General features: G+C 60.4%; 1 protein-coding gene across 1 annotated transcript; it reads left to right on the top strand.

Annotated features, from left to right (window-relative positions):
* Positions 1 to 5,827: 5,827 nt before the first annotated feature.
* AP5S1 (adaptor related protein complex 5 subunit sigma 1) lies at positions 5,828 to 14,223 on the top strand. The gene is made up of 3 exons (XM_084626186.1): positions 5,828 to 5,889; positions 11,832 to 12,027; positions 13,452 to 14,223. The coding sequence occupies exons 2-3, from the start codon at positions 11,843 to 11,845 to the stop codon at positions 13,876 to 13,878; spliced, it is 612 nt and encodes a 203-aa protein (XP_084482312.1). The 5' UTR covers positions 5,828 to 5,889; positions 11,832 to 11,842; the 3' UTR covers positions 13,879 to 14,223.
* Positions 14,224 to 15,722: the final 1,499 nt, after the last annotated feature.

The following is a 15,722-nucleotide window of genomic DNA, read 5'->3' on the forward strand; positions in this document are numbered from 1 at the left end:
AGGCACGCAGGGGCAAACCCCGTTAAAACAAACAGTTCAGTGGCTGCCACGCCTTAACCCCGTTCTCAAAGAGGCCTTTGAGACCTGGCCCTGCTGCAGCTGCTAAGCAGTTAGTGCAGCGCTGGCCCATGGGTGCCTTTCTGTGATTGGTGCAGGACAATGCCATTTAGATGCATGGCCTTGCTATGCCTCTGCCAGTGGTTTGACCTGGCCTCCTTCCTCTCAGGGCTCTGTGCAGTGGAGAATTTGGGAGGGCGTCGTTCCCTGGGTGTGTTCGCTGCGGGCTCTGTCCCGTGCTGGGCACTGGGGGGATTTTCCACTGGGCTGAAGAGACGGCAGGGCAGAGGGACTCTCACACCCAGCGGGCACGTGGCTGTTGTGCTAATGGGCACCGCTCACTGGCGTTGGTTGTAATAGGGCTGATGAGAGTGTTGTGAGGGGGTTCTAGACAACACAGCTTAGCACTCCAGCACAGATCTGCAAGTCCTTCGCCAGGGTGGGGAATGTGATTAGCCGCCATTATAGAGGAGCGAGGGGATGTGAGTTAGCCACCGGCACCCGGCAGAGCCAGGAACAGAACCCAGGGCTCCTGCCGCACTGTTCAATGCGCACCGCATCGGACCATGCTGCAGGGATCGTGCAAACCTGCCCCAGTGCGATTTCTCCTCCCTCGCCTACCCAGCCCGGATTCTGGGCCTCCTGGCAGCAGGTCGCGGTGTGATGTGGAATCCGGATGCAGCAGCCGTGAGCCAAAACTGGATTTCAGCAAGTTTGTCTTGAACATGCAAACACTTCCGTCAGCCCCAGAGCTGACAGGGCTCTTAGGGCTAGCTGAGCTGGGTTTCTAATTGTCCAGAGCATGCTCCCTGGCCTGGCCCAGCAGCCCCGGGTCACTGCGTGCCGTGCTCGCCAGTGCTTCCTAACCGCCCTTTTGTCTCCTCCCTCCACCCTTGGCTTCCTGCCATCCCACGTTGCCCTTCTGCTAAAGGAAGACTGGCTGTGATTACATACAGGCCTGGAACGCAGGAGATCTGCCCTCAGTTCCCTGCTCGGTGACAGCCTCCCTGTGTGTGATCCCAGGCAAGTCACTTACTCGCTCCGTGCCTCAGTTTCCCATCCATAAAATGGGGGTAAAATTATTTTTGACCTCACAGATTCTGCTCTTAACATAATCAACTTACCTGTGTTCTCAGACTGAAAGGAATGAGCCCCACTTTTTGCACATGGTCCCCCTGCATGGCCAGCCTGGCTCTGGGGGAGGGAGCCAGGGTCTGTCCCTGGTTGCCCGGCAGATCCAGCCTGGCTCTGGGGGAAGGCTGGGGTCTGTCCCCGTTAGCCCTGCTGGGCCAGGTTGGCTCCCTCTTTGATGTTTGTGAAGTGCTGCGAGGTGTAATAGTTGTGTACACACACTCTCCCTCGCCTCACACATTCCACATGGGGGTGTGTGTCCCAGGGAACGGTCCTTGAGCTGATGCTTTAACTACCAGGCAGTGCTTTAAGATGAGACTCAGGAAGTGGGTTCTCTGGCCTAGCCCATCTGTGGTACTGAGCGGCCAGGCCTGTCCCAGTGGGTGTTTTGCCATTGATTTCAGTGGAAGTGAGATGGCGGACGGGCGTTTGACTTTATGCAAAGCAGGGATAGGACTGTATCTTGCTTTATCCACTCACCCACCTCAGGATTTTCTGGTGAGCCTAGTGCTCGCTGGGTCTGATCCTGCACCTCTTCCTCCTATGAGTAAAGCACTGGCTTTGTGGGTCTGAGAGGGCGAGCCAGGTCTCCGGGGGTTGCCCAGGGAGAGGCTAAGGGACCTGGCCCTGCTAAGGTAACATCCCTTTAGTTCAGAGGTGACCTCATTGACTCACACCCGTACGGGCTTGCAGGCTTGGGCCCTGACTGCGTTCAACAGACCGTAACTACGTTTGCCGTTTCTCAGGTGCAGCCCTTCACCCAGCTCATCCATCCGGCTACTTAGAGACCCCCAGCCCCTGAGTCCTCCCCCTACCCCTGGGAGGGGAGAGGTATTAACACGGACCTTGGAAGGGTCATTGTGAAAGTGACTGTGCTCACCAAGCAATATAGGGAGTGCCAGACTGAATCAGACCCGCGGTCCAGCCAATCTCTTATCCTGTCTCTGACCGTACCAGATTCTGCAGAGGAAGGAGCAAGAACGCTGCCATAGGCAGGTAGGGGATAATCTGCTCCCCAACCCCCTATGAAGGTCACAGCCTAGGGCATTGCTTTTGGGGATGTCACAGAGGCAGCTGTTTACATTCAAAAAGCAGCCCTTCCCCTACGGGCACGGACAGAGCAGGGCCTCCAGCTTGGGCACCGTGGCCTCCCACGGGCACGGCCCCTTTCCGTGCGAACGCTGCCAAGGCAGGAGGCCGCGTGCTCTGTCTCTCCTGTGTCACCGCAGAAGTCGTGGCACCGACTGGCTGCCAACTAGTTCTGAGCGTGAGTCACCAGGTTGCTGAATTCCACTGTCCCACTGGGCCCAGAGAAGGGAATGTCGATTTCACATGGCCGGGCCCCGTGACGGCTCTGCCCCCTTTGCTCACAGCCACGCCCCCGCTGGATTTCCTCTATGTGCTGTTTAAAATTACGAATCACATTCCACGACAAGCCCATCCCCCACCCACCTTGAATTCTCCCTGCACGTGTTTGCACTGTCCGGCTACACGTCCCATGCCGGAGCAGCTGCAAAGGCAAAGAATGACAAAACGGCACAGGCTTCTCTCAGGGCGTGGGCTTCTTTTTAAAAACCCAAGCTCTACGGCTAGAATTTATGGAGGGCGATGGGAGCTGGCGGGAAAGATTTAATTTTGCAAGAAGAAGAAGAAGAAGAAGAATTTGGGCTAGATTCACCGGGCTGCTCCAGCTGTTTAGCTGAAATGGCCCAAAGCAGCCGGGACGTGCTGGTGAACGTAGCTCAAATGCTACTATTCTTTGTAATGTTCACCTCAAAGACAACGGCGAAATGGAGAGTAACAGTGGGGCTCTGTGCTCCTCTTTTTATCCCTCTTGATGGCATCTAAAAAGACCAGATTTTTCAAAAATGTTCATGTTGCTTTTTATTGATCTTGCCTTTTCCAAAGGCCTTATAAAGGATGAATACCTGTTTCAGTGAATGGTGGATCAACTGTTAAAGTATCCATTACTATGGCTTATTAAAACACCTTCTAATGATGTGCTTTATTAATTGAGTCCCATAGCAGCCGCTCCATTATCTTGTCCAGTATCAATGTCAGACCAAGCAGCCTATAATTACCCAAGACATCCTGTTTAGTCTCTAAATACTGGCACAACATAAGCTTCCTTCAAATCTGCTGGATCTTCCCCAGTGTTTCAAGGAGTAAGAACTATAGTCTTAAGCTCAATTATTTAATAGTTCTGTCACAACTGTCAGCTAGTTGTATCCCACACTTTACCATTTGTAAAATCTCACAAACACTCATTACAGAAGCAGTCGCAGTGCTTGTGTATTAAGGTACCTTAATCACATCAATCCTTACTGAAATGCAGCCTCCTCTGGGGTGAAATGCAACCTCTGTTTAACAGCCTACAGCAACACTACACAGTTTAGAATAATAAATAAATATATTCTCTCTGGTGCACACACAAACACAAATCACTCTTGGGGAAGGAGGTGGCCATGGAGGGGCCAGACTGCTGGGGTTCTACCCTCCCATGTCACCCCAAAGATCTCACTTCTGCAGGCTTTATGCTGCGTGTCTGATTAAACCTCCCCCAGATGCCTGAGTGTGACAGATGATTTATCCACCATGGTATTGACTGCAAATGCTTGCCTTTGGGCATTCAGGACAGGAATCATTAAGGCTGACGAGGCAGGCTTCACATTTACTATTCAGGGGTTTGCTTTACACCAGGGAGTTGCTGTTATCACTATTAATATTGTACTAAGTGCTGTGCAAGCCACAAAAATGAGGAGATCTGTGCCTAGGAACACTTACAGGCTAACCTTGAGAAGGCAGGATACGAGGGGGGATCCCAGAGGAAGGAAGAATTAAGGCTTTACGTAGACTAGGAAATTTATAGTGGTGTAATTTCACTGTTGCAGTTACCTGCCACAGTGCAATGCTAATGCACTGATGCAGCTTTCCTGGTGGCAAAGACCCCAGTACAGCCAGGCCCTTATAGCTTGTCTACACAGAGTTACTCTGGAATAGCTATTCTGCTTTAAATTCACACCCTGCCTTCACCCGAATTAGCTTTCAGGAGCAGACAAGCCCCCTGGCCGAGAGGGGCCACTTCATTACCTTCGGAAAACACGGCTGTGCTGACTTAACCCCCCGAGTGGAGACGTGACTAGGTCAACAGAAGAATATTTCCGTGGAGCCAGTTACCTCGCTTGGGGCAGCAGGGTTGCTTTCCATGGGGAAACCAGCGGGGCCTATGCTTCGGGGTTATGCCGGCAGACCTAGGGCGCCGCAGCTGTGCCGGTTGAGTCCCTGGAGCCTAGCCAGCTCCTAGGGTGGTTTTGATCCATCTCCACCAATTCCCAACACAAGCCCAGTTCACCCGGGAGTTTTTACAGTGAATGCGTTTAGCGCTGATGAAAAGGGCCAGCGAGCAGCCCTGGAAACCGAAGCCCTTGGCTTTCCTACGCAACAGGCAGCGGCAGGGCAAGCCAAGCACCAGGTGACCCGGCCTTAAGCTGGAGGGCGGCTGGGCTCAGTTTCCATTGCCCTTTCTGGCCCTTGCTATGCTGCGGGGGCTGTTCTTTTTTTGGATGCAAACACTGGCCGGCCAAGGGACTCGGCTGAGACCCACCCAACCCGTGCCAGGCAGGCCAAAAACCAGGCAGCAGAGGGGACCAGCGGCTGCCGGCCCAGGCTGCGTTCCGCTGGCGACAGGCTCTGCGGAGCGACGCCCTCAGCAAAGGATTAAACCCCCCGGGCAGCCGGCGCGGGGCGCGGGGCCGGAACGGGGCGCCCGGCAGCACGGGCCAGGGAGAGTCTCGCCACGCCAGCGCCGCCCTCCGAGCCCGCGGCGCCCCCTCCGAGCCCGGGGCGCCCCCTCCGAGCCCGCGGCGCCCCCTCCGAGCCCGCGGCGCCCCCTCCGAGCCCGGGGGGCCCCTGCCCGGCCGCCCCGGTGCAAGCCCCCCCGCCACCGGTCTGACGCCGGGACCGGCCCTGCTGCCGCTGCGTTTCCGCGGGCCTGGCACACCGCTGCCCACGAAGCCGAAAGCGCCCGCCCGGGGCGGCCTTTGTTAACCAGCCGGGGGCGTTGGGGTAACCGCCCCCCCCCGGGCCCTCGAGCCTTGTCCCCGGCAGCCCCGCCCGGCCTGCTCCGGGGGCCTCAGCGCGGGACAGGGACTGTTCCCTGCTCCCCGGGGGGCCCGGAGCCCAGCCAGGCGCCCCGCCCACCGGACCCCCGACCCGGGGCCAGGCGTGTCCCTGGCGCGGCTCCCCGCCCCGGCCGGCGCTGGCCACTAGCCCCGCCCCCCCAAGCGATCCCGCCCCTTTGCCGGCGAGAGCCAATCCCCGCAGAGCTCTGCCCCGCCCCACCCAGCGAGAGCCAATCCCCGCAGAGCTCTGCCCGCCCCTTTGTCGGGGAGAACCAATCCCCGCAGGGCTCTGCCCCGCCCCACCCAGCGAGAGCCAATCCCCGCAGGGCTCTGCCCGCCCCTTTGCCGGCGACAGCCAATCGCCGCAGGGCTCTGCCCCGTCCCACCCAGCGAGAGCCAATCCCCGCAGGGCTCTGCCCGCCCCTTTGCCGGGGAGAACCAATCCCCGCAGGGCTCTGCCCCGCCCCACCCAGCGAGAGCCAATCCCAGGAGGGTTCTGCCGTTGGGTTTCCCCAGGCCCCGCCCAGCTCGGCCGCTCTAGGTCCTGCCCCTGCGGAAACGCGCCCTGCGAGGAGCGGCGGTGAGTGCGGGCAGGGGGCTCCCGGGAGCTGCCGGCCGCGCGCGGCCACCGGACTACATTTCCCAGCATGCACCCGGGGGGGGGGGGCGCGGGCGCGGGCTTAGAGCTACGTCCTCGCGTGCCCGTGCGGCCCGAGCGCCTCTGGGTCCTCTCCGTGCACCGCTGAGCGCCCCCCGTCCCGGTGCCTCCCCCTCCCCCGCCGGCACCGCCCTGCAGCTCCCCGCCCCGGGCCCTCAGGGCACCCCCTGCCTCTCCCGCCGGGACCCCAGTGTGCCCCACACGCCCTGGGCCTCTGTCCTCTCCCTGCAGCCCCCCCATACAACCCCCCCTTCTCAGTGCCACCCCCTGTATCCCCCCCGAGACCCCAGTGTGCCCCACACGCCCTGGGCCTCTGTCCTCTCCCTGCAGCCCCCCCATACAACCCCCCCTTCTCAGTGCCACCCCCTGTATCCCCCCCCGAGACCCCAGTGTGCCCCACACGCCCTGGGCCTCTGTCCTCTCCCTGCAGCCCCCCCATACAACCCCCCCTTCTCAGTGCCACCCCCTGTATCCCCCCCCGAGACCCCAGTGTGCCCCACACGCCCTGGGCCTCTGTCCTCTCCCTGCAGCCCCCCCATACAACCCCCCCTTCTCAGTGCCACCCCCTGTATCCCCCCCGAGACCCCAGTGTGCCCCACACGCCCTGGGCCTCTGTCCTCTCCCTGCAGCCCCCCCATACAACCCCCCCTTCTCAGTGCCACCCCCTGTATCCCCCCCCGAGACCCCAGTGTGCCCCACACGCCCTGGGCCTCTCTCCTCTCCCTGCAGCCCCCCCATACAACCCCCCCTTCTCAGTGCCACCCCCTGTATCCCCCCCGAGACCCCAGTGTGCCCCACACGCCCTGGGCCTCTGTCCTCTCCCTGCAGCCCCCCCATACAACCCCCCCTTCTCAGTGCCACCCCCTGTATCCCCCCCGAGACCCCAGTGTGCCCCACACGCCCTGGGCCTCTGTCCTCTCCCTGCAGCCCCCCCATACAACCCCCCCTTCTCAGTGCCACCCCCTGTATCCCCCCCCGAGACCCCAGTGTGCCCCACACGCCCTGGGCCTCTCTCCTCTCCCTGCAGCCCCCCCATACAACCCCCCCTTCTCAGTGCCACCCCCTGTATCCCCCCCGAGACCCCAGTGTGCCCCACACGCCCTGGGCCTCTGTCCTCTCCCTGCAGCCCCCCCATACAACCCCCCCTTCTCAGTGCCACCCCCTGTATCCCCCCCGAGACCCCAGTGTGCCCCACACGCCCTGGGCCTCTCTCCTCTCCCTGCAGCTCCCCCATGCAACCCCCCCTTCTCAGTGCCACCCCCTACATCCCCCCCCTGAGACCCCAGTGTGCCCCACACGCCCTGGGCCTCTCTCCTCTCCCTGCAGCTCCCCCATACAACCCCCCCTTCTCAGTGCCACCCCCTGCATCCCCACCCCCCCTGAGACCCCAGTGTGCCCCACACGCCCTGGGCCTCTCTCCTCTCCCTGCAGCTCCCCCATGCAACCCCCCCTTCTCAGTGCCACCCCCTACATCCCCCCCCGAGACCCCAGTGTGCCCCACACGCCCTGGGCCTCTCTCCTCTCCCTGCAGCTCCCCCATGCAACCCCCCCTTCTCAGTGCCACCCCCTGCATCCCCCCCTGAGACCCCAGTGTGCCCCACACGCCCTGGGCCTCTCTCCTCTCCCTGCAGCCCCCCCATGCAACCCCCCTTCTCAGTGCCACCCCCTGCATCCCCCCCCTGAGACCCCAGTGTGCCCCACACGCCCTGGGCCTCTCTCCTCTCCCTGCAGCCCCCCCATGCAACCCCCCCTTCTCAGTGCCACCCCCTGCATCCCCCCCCTGAGACCCCAGTGTGCCCCACACGCCCTCAGCCTCTCTCCTCTCCCTGCAGCCCCCCCATGCAACCCCCCTTCTCAGTGCCACCCCCTACATCCCCCCCCCGAGACCCCAGTGTGCCCCACACGCCCTGGGCCTCTGTCCTCTCCCTGCAGCCCCCCCATGCAACCCCCCTTCTCAGTGCCACCCCCTACATCCCCCCCCGAGACCCCAGTGTGCCCCACACGCTCTGGGCCTCTGTCCTCTCCCTGCAGCCCCCCCATGAAACCCCCCTTCTCAGTGCCACCCCCTACATCCCCCCTGAGACCCCAATGTGCCCCACACGCCCTCAGCCTCTCTCCTCTCCCTGCAGCCCCCCCATGCAACCCCCCTTCTCAGTGCCACCCCCTGCATCCCCCCCCTGAGACCCCAGTGTGCCCCACACGCCCTGGGCCTCTCTCCTCTCCCTGCAGCTCCCCCATGCAAACCCCCCTTCTCAGTGCCACCCCCTACATCCCCCCTGAGACCCCAATGTGCCCCACACGCCCTGGACCTCTGTCCTCTCCCTGCAGCCCCCCCATGCAACCCCCCTTCTCAGTGCCACCCCCTGCATCCCCCCCCTGAGACCCCAGTGTGCCCCACACGCCCTGGGCCTCTGTCCTCTCCCTGCAGCCCCCCCATGCAACCCCCCTTCTCAGTGCCACCCCCTGCATCCCCCCCGAGACCCCAGTGTGCCCCACACGCCCTGGGCCTCTCTCCTCTCCCTGCAGCCCCCCCATGCAACCCCCCCTTCTCAGTGCCACCCCCTACATCCCCCCCCCGAGACCCCAGTGTGCCCCACACGCCCTGGGCCTCTGTCCTCTCCCTGCAGCCCCCCCATGCAACCCCCCTTCTCAGTGCCACCCCCTGCATCCCCCCTGAGACCCCAGTGTGCCCCACACGCCCTGGGCCTCTCTCCTCTCCCTGCAGCCCCCCTATGCAACCCCCCCTTCTCAGTGCCACCCCCTGCATCCCCCCCCTGAGACCCCAGTGTGCCCCACACGCCCTCAGCCTCTCTCCTCTCCCTGCAGCCCCCCCATGCAACCCCCCTTCTCAGTGCCACCCCCTGCATCCCCCCCCTGAGACCCCAGTGTGCCCCACACGCCCTGGGCCTCTGTCCTCTCCCTGCAGCCCCCCCATGCAACCCCCCTTCTCAGTGCCACCCCCTGCATCCCCCCCCTGAGACCCCAGTGTGCCCCACACGCCCTCAGCCTCTCTCCTCTCCCTGCAGCCCCCCCATGCAACCCCCCTTCTCAGTGCCACCCCCTACATCCCCCCCCGAGACCCCAGTGTGCCCCACACGCCCTGGGCCTCTGTCCTCTCCCTGCAGCCCCCCCATGCAACCCCCCTTCTCAGTGCCACCCCCTACATCCCCCCCGAGACCCCAGTGTGCCCCACACGCTCTGGGCCTCTGTCCTCTCCCTGCAGCCCCCCCATGCAACCCCCCCTTCTCAGTGCCACCCCCTACATCCCCCCTGAGACCCCAATGTGCCCCACACGCCCTCAGCCTCTCTCCTCTCCCTGCAGCCCCCCCATGAAACCCCCCTTCTCAGTGCCACCCCCTGCATCCCCCCCCGAGACCCCAGTGTGCCCCACACGCCCTGGGCCTCTCTCCTCTCCCTGCAGCTCCCCCATGCAACCCCCCCTTCTCAGTGCCACCCCCTACATCCCCCCTGAGACCCCAATGTGCCCCACACGCCCTGGACCTCTGTCCTCTCCCTGCAGCCCCCCCATGCAACCCCCCTTCTCAGTGCCACCCCCTGCATCCCCCCCCTGAGACCCCAGTGTGCCCCACACGCCCTGGGCCTCTGTCCTCTCCCTGCAGCCCCCCCATGCAACCCCCCTTCTCAGTGCCACCCCCTGCATCCCCCCCGAGACCCCAGTGTGCCCCACACGCCCTGGGCCTCTCTCCTCTCCCTGCAGCCCCCCCATGCAACCCCCCCTTCTCAGTGCCACCCCCTACATCCCCCCCCCGAGACCCCAGTGTGCCCCACACGCCCTGGGCCTCTGTCCTCTCCCTGCAGCCCCCCCATGCAACCCCCCTTCTCAGTGCCACCCCCTGCATCCCCCCCGAGACCCCAGTGTGCCCCACACGCCCTGGGCCTCTCTCCTCTCCCTGCAGCCCCCCCATGCAACCCCCCCTTCTCAGTGCCACCCCCTGCATCCCCCCCCTGTGACCCCAGTGTGCCCCACACGCCCTGGGCCTCTCTCCTCTCCCTGCAGCCCCCCCATGCAACCCCCCTTCTCAGTGCCACCCCCTGCATCCCCCCCGAGACCCCAGTGTGCCCCACACGCCCTGGGCCTCTGTCCCCTCCCTGCAGCCCCCCCCATGCAACCCCCCCTTCTTAGTGCCACCCCCTGCATCCCCCCCGAGACCCCAGTGTGCCCCACACACCCTGGGCCTCTGTCCTCTCCCTGCAGCCCCCCCATGCAACCCCCCCTTCTCAGTGCCACCCCCTGTATCCCCCCCGAGACCCCAGTGTGCCCCACACACCCTCAGCCTCTCTCCTCTCCCTGCAGCCCCCCCATGCAACCCCCCTTCTCAGTGCCACCCCCTGCATCCCCCCCGAGACCCCAGTGTGCCCCACACGCCCTGGGCCTCTCTCCTCTCCCTGCAGCCCCCCCATGCAACCCCCCCTTCTCAGTGCCACCCCCTGCATCCCCCCCGAGACCCCAGTGTGCCCCACACGCCCTGGGCCTCTCTCCTCTCCCTGCAGCCCCCCCATGCAACCCCCCCTTCTCAGTGCCACCCCCTGTATCCCCCCCGAGACCCCAGTGTGCCCCACACGCTCTGGGCCTCTGTCCTCTGCCCCCCCATGCAACCCCCCCTTCTCAGTGCCACCCCCTACATCCCCCCCCCCGAGACCCCAGTGTGCCCCACACGCCCTGGGCCTCTGTTCTCTCCCTGCAGCCCCCCCATGCAACCCCCCCTTCTCAGTGCCACCCCCTACATCTCCCCCCCGAGACCCCAGTGTGCCCCACACGCCCTGGGCCTCTGTTCTCTCCCTGCAGCCCCCCCATGCAACCCCCCCTTCTTAGTGCCACCCCCTGCATCCCCCCTGAGACCCCAGTGTGCCCCACACACCCTGGGCCTCTGTCCTCTGTCCAATCTTAGCGCCACCCCCTGCGACCCACCGAGCTCTGACCCCGCCAGCTCTGAGCAGGGGTGTGGTGCCGCAGCGGCCTGCAGTGTCCCTCGGGCATCTGAGGTGCAGGACCGAGCTCTGCGCCCGCCCGTCAGAAAGCCGCGCTCTGGCAGCTCTGCCTGGCCATGGTCTGAGCCGCCCCATGCACCTGCCCAGCTCGGCAGGTGAAGCCCAGTGCCTGGGGGCACCGGGCAAGGAAGAGGGCAGGGCATTGGGGGAGAAGCGGAGCGAGCACCGTCTGTCATTGCCCACCCGAAAGTCAGGGCCCACCCAGATTTCCCCTCCTAGCTATGCCGCTGCCCCCCATGGGCCTCAGTGCATTCCCTGCACTCCTCCTTCAGCTGCTCCATCATTCCTGCCCACAGCTCCTCCCTCAGCCCCTGAGCCACCCCCTGAGACTTCCCTTACATCATCTGTGCATCGCCCCAAGGGCCTGCTTCCTTGACACACCTGGGATCTCGCCAGTCCCACCGTACTGACCCAGCATAGTCAGAGTGCCATGCGTCCCTGCTATGCCCTGGCAACGCTGTGCCATGTCTTGCTCTCAGAACATCCTGCAGTGCAGTCAGGTTGCCGCCATGTGCTTCTATGGCGACTCCATGCCATCCCCGGACCATGTGAGCCTGTCACGCCTGGCTGCAGGGGGCTCTTGTGCCCACATCTTCTTTCCCAGCCTCAACTGCCCCTCCTGGGGATAGGGAAAGGAGCCCCACCCCCAAATGCCCTGCTCTGAGGGGCACGGGGAGTGAGAGGCGAGGCTGGGGTTGATGGTGCCTCTCATTTCCCTCCTATTCCTGTTATTCCAAAGCTTTGGGAAGAGGGGAATGTCCCTCCCAGCTGGCTGTAGAGGGGCCCTAGTACCCCTGAACCTCATGCTCCGATACCCTGTGATGATCACTCACCGCTTGCGTGTCCTTCCTTAGGATGCAGCATTATGGTTCACGCATTCCTCATCCATACACTGCACCCTCGGCCCGGGGAAGAGGCTGGGCTCTGCCGGGTGCTGTATTCCAGGGTCTTTGGCTCTGAGAGGCTGGACCAGTCACCAGAGGAGTCCGGGCCGCATGATCTCGAGAAGGAGAGACTGGGCAGGAAGGAGCAGATTTTGGCTGTGGCAAGGTAAAAGATTCACCCCCATCTGAATGTGACAGCGCTGGGGGGCCCAGCACTGGGGAGGGGAGTTAGGGTTCTAGAATCTAGCGTACGTCTACACTGCAAAGAAAAAGACCTGTGGCAGCAAGACTCAGAGCCCAGGAGCTCATGCTGCTGGGCTAAAGATAGCAGTGGAGACCTTCGGGCGAGCAAAGGGGAAAGTTAGGAACCATAAGGAAAGGGATAGAGAATAAGGCAGAAAATATCATCTTGCCCCTAGATAAATCCATAGTACGCCCCACCTTGAACACTGTGTGCAGAGCTGGTCGTCCCAATAGATATATTAGAATTGGAAAAGGTTCAGAAAAGGGCAACAAAAATGTTGAGGGGTATGGAACGGCTTCCATAGGAGGAGAGATTAATAAGACTGGGACTTTTCAGCTTGGAAAAGAGACGACTAAGTGGGGAGATGACTTAGGTCTATACAGTCATGACTGGTGTGGAGAAAGTGAGTAAGGACATGTTATTTACTCCTCATAACACAAGAATCGGGGTCAGCCAATGAAATTACTAGGCAGTAGATTTAAAACACACAAAAGGAAGTATTTCTTCACACTATGCACAGTCACCCTGAGGAACTCATGCCAGGGGATGATGTGAAGGCCAAAAGTATAACTGGGTTCAAAAGTTCATGGAGGATGGGTCCACCAATGGCTATTAGCCAAGATTTTCAGGGATGCAACCCCATGCTCTGCGTGTCCCTACCCTCTGTTTGCCAGAAGCTGGGACTGGGTGACCGGCGATGGATTGCTCACTAATTGTCCTGTTCTGTTCATTCCCTCTGGGGCACCTGGCATTGGCCGCTGTCGGAAGACAGGAGACTGGGCTAGATGGACCTTTGGTCTGACCCAATCTGGTCGTTCTTACGTCTTAGAGCCCTGGCTCCAGCCCGATCCTGAATGTCTGAGCTACTCTTTTTAGCCTCATAACGTGAGCCCCGTGAGTCTGAGTCAGTTGACTCAGCTTCTGAGACCTGCTACCATGGGTCTTTTTTGGTAGGGTAGATGTACCCTTAGACTCTAGAACAGGGTCCCTTATTCCCTGCTGGGGAGAGGAGGGAATGTGAACGTCCCAGGGAGCTCTTTATAAAGTAAAATACCCCAGCTGTTCTCTGTGCTTCATCCCAGAGAGAAAGGCTTGGTACGTCCCTTCCAGCCCACCCACGGCCCAGAGCAGGCTTGTTCTGTGGGGCTTTGTTTTGTCTAGTTTTAAACTTCCCAAGCGATGGGGCTCCCACATGTTCCCCTTGGGGGATGAATCTGCAGCCTGCGTCATCTTGCTGTCAGGCAGGCCTTCCAGAGATGTTCAGGTCCCGTTTTCTTTTCTTAATCCCATCCTCTTATAAAATGACTTGTGATTCTGCCTCTCTCTCTGTTTCTGGCCTTTCCCAGGCAGGTGGATTCAACATGTAAACTGCTGCACCAGGCGTCAGGGCGCCCTGCCTCTGACTTCCCCATCCAGCTGCCCGACGAGCCAATTTCCCTCCAGGATGCCCCATCCGGGGTGTTCCGCCTCCCTCCCGGGGATCCTTTCCGTGAGAACAAGATGGTGCTCTGGCTAGGGGTCCTGTCTCTGGGCTTTGCTCTGGTGTGCGATCCCCAGGAGAACCTGATGCTGGCTGAGAACACCCTGCGGCTGGTGGTGAAGTATCTCCTGGAGCATCTGAAGCTGCTAAGCCAGGGCAGCAACGTGGTCCTCAAGGCAGACAAGACCGAGATCATCCTGAGCAAATTCCTGCCCCATGGGCAGTTGCTCTTCCTGAATGATCAGTTTGTCCAGGGACTGGAAAAGGAGCTGGTTGCCTGTCTGTCCAAATAGAAGGCTCTTGTGGAACACGCCATCCAGGCAGCATGAACACTGGGAGGGGCGGAGGGTGCACTGTCGTTTAAAGGAGACACATCAAGGTTGGTAACTGTGGCCCTAGTAGGTTTTATTATCATCGTCCTGGCCATGCAGCATGTCCCTCTGGCTGCATCCCCCCAAGGGACCCACTGAAATATCCTGTCCCACAGTGGAGGCAGTTGCAGCCGTTAGAGGGAGGGGGAGATGTGCGTGCGGTTGGGTGATGTGTACTTGTCCCCCGCTTGAAACGATTGCTCAGTTCCTATTTTCAATAAACTAGGCTCGGCTGGGAGAAACCCGCCTGTGTCACGCACTGCGCAAGGGAGTCCTGTTTCCTTGTCAGTGTGAGCTGAGGAATGGGGCGAGGAGCTGGCCTCTTGGATCTTTGGCGGATGGGTGGAGCCCCACCCTCGGGAACAATAGCCACCCTCCTCCACAGGGGAAAGGGCCACACAAACAAAGGGCCACACAAACAAATGGGGGATGTCTTGGGCCAAATGTAAAGCAGGGCTAGGAGTGAGGTCAGCCAAGGTGGGATGCCTGACAAAGCACCCCAAACAATGCTCACTGCTCTGGGAGGATGGGGAGGGAGCAGCTGATGCTCCCCAGAGGAGCTCTGGGCAGACTGTGACTCAGAAAAGGCCTCATAATCCCTGAGCACCTCCTTGTCCATCTTCCCCCTCCTGGACAGATGGGCGGCCATCTTGGCCAGCACTAAGAGGGGGCTGAGGAGGCCTCTGGCCGTAGTGGAGCTGCAGATGGGGGCAGGGGTAGAAGACAACTGAGTCTGCACAGCAGAACCAAGCTCAGAAAGTGGCTTTGATTCTCCACTGAGACAATAACATTCTTTTATCTGGGAAATGTGGTCACCCGACTCAAAATACAACCAATTTCCAATAATTCCTGGCCCTTTAAGGAAACTAGTCCCTCCTGGGTCCTGAAGCAAAGCAATTACTGCTGCAACTCTGAGCACATCCTCAAGAAAGAAGAATTTCCAAGGGATGCAGAAGACTCACTCTGCTGTCAAGATACAGTCATGATGGCTTTGGAACTGGGCTATTACTGTGAAAAGCGAGGGCCGGGTTCCAGTCTCACACCAGTCTGATTCTATTGTCTTGAGTTACTCCTGTGTATAAGAGACCAGAATCAGACCCCGAGAGTATAAACCCAGCTCAGGATTCTTTTCCCTAGCTAATTGCAGCCTGGCATGAGGGTTGCAGCCTTAAGAAGTGTGTCATGACACTGTCCCTTCCAAAAATCATGGGGATGCTTTTAATGGCCTTCTGGCTATTGGGGAAGGTTCTGGGCAGATTCTGCATAGCTGGGTTGAGGGTGAGCCCAATTTAGAATAACTTCTTTCCTCTCAAAAGTGTCTGAAATGGGCAATTCTTAATTTATTGGAGAGTTTTTGGTACCTGTGCTTCACTTGCTGTTCTGTTTTCCTTTAATATGGGCACACTAGCAAAAATACGTGATTATTTTAAAGAACTCTGACTCCGAGTCTGTCATCTCAGAGCTTAGTTAATGCTTAATATTGAGAAGCAATTAACCATTGGGACAACTTACTGAGGAATGTGGTGGATTCTCCATCTCTTGATGCCTTTAAATCAAGATTGGATGGCTTTTTAGAATTCATGCTGTATCTCAACCACAAGGTATGGGCTCGATGCATGGGTAACTGGGTGACCGTCTCTGGCCGGTGTTATACAGGAGGACAGACTAGATGATCACAGTGATTCTAGCCTTGGGATCTACGTAAAACACATTACCAAGAGCAGGGCGACTAACCCAGGGCCAGGCTGCTTTGAGCAAGTGGTAAC

The sequence above is a fragment of the Lepidochelys olivacea genome (assembly GCF_965140295.1).
Source record: "Lepidochelys olivacea isolate rLepOli2 genome assembly, chromosome: 4".
Taxonomy (NCBI): Eukaryota; Metazoa; Chordata; order Testudines; family Cheloniidae; genus Lepidochelys; species Lepidochelys olivacea.

What these genes read in the sequence shown, in the direction of transcription:
- AP5S1 (XM_084626186.1), top strand. Translation starts at nt 11,843, where the DNA reads ATGGTTCACGCATTCCTCATCCATACACTGCACCCTCGGCCCGGGGAA. An exon ending in CAGATTTTGGCTGTGGCAAG is followed by an intron (nt 12,028 to 13,451) that starts GTAAAAGATTCA and finishes GGCCTTTCCCAG; the next exon opens with GCAGGTGGATTCAACATGTA.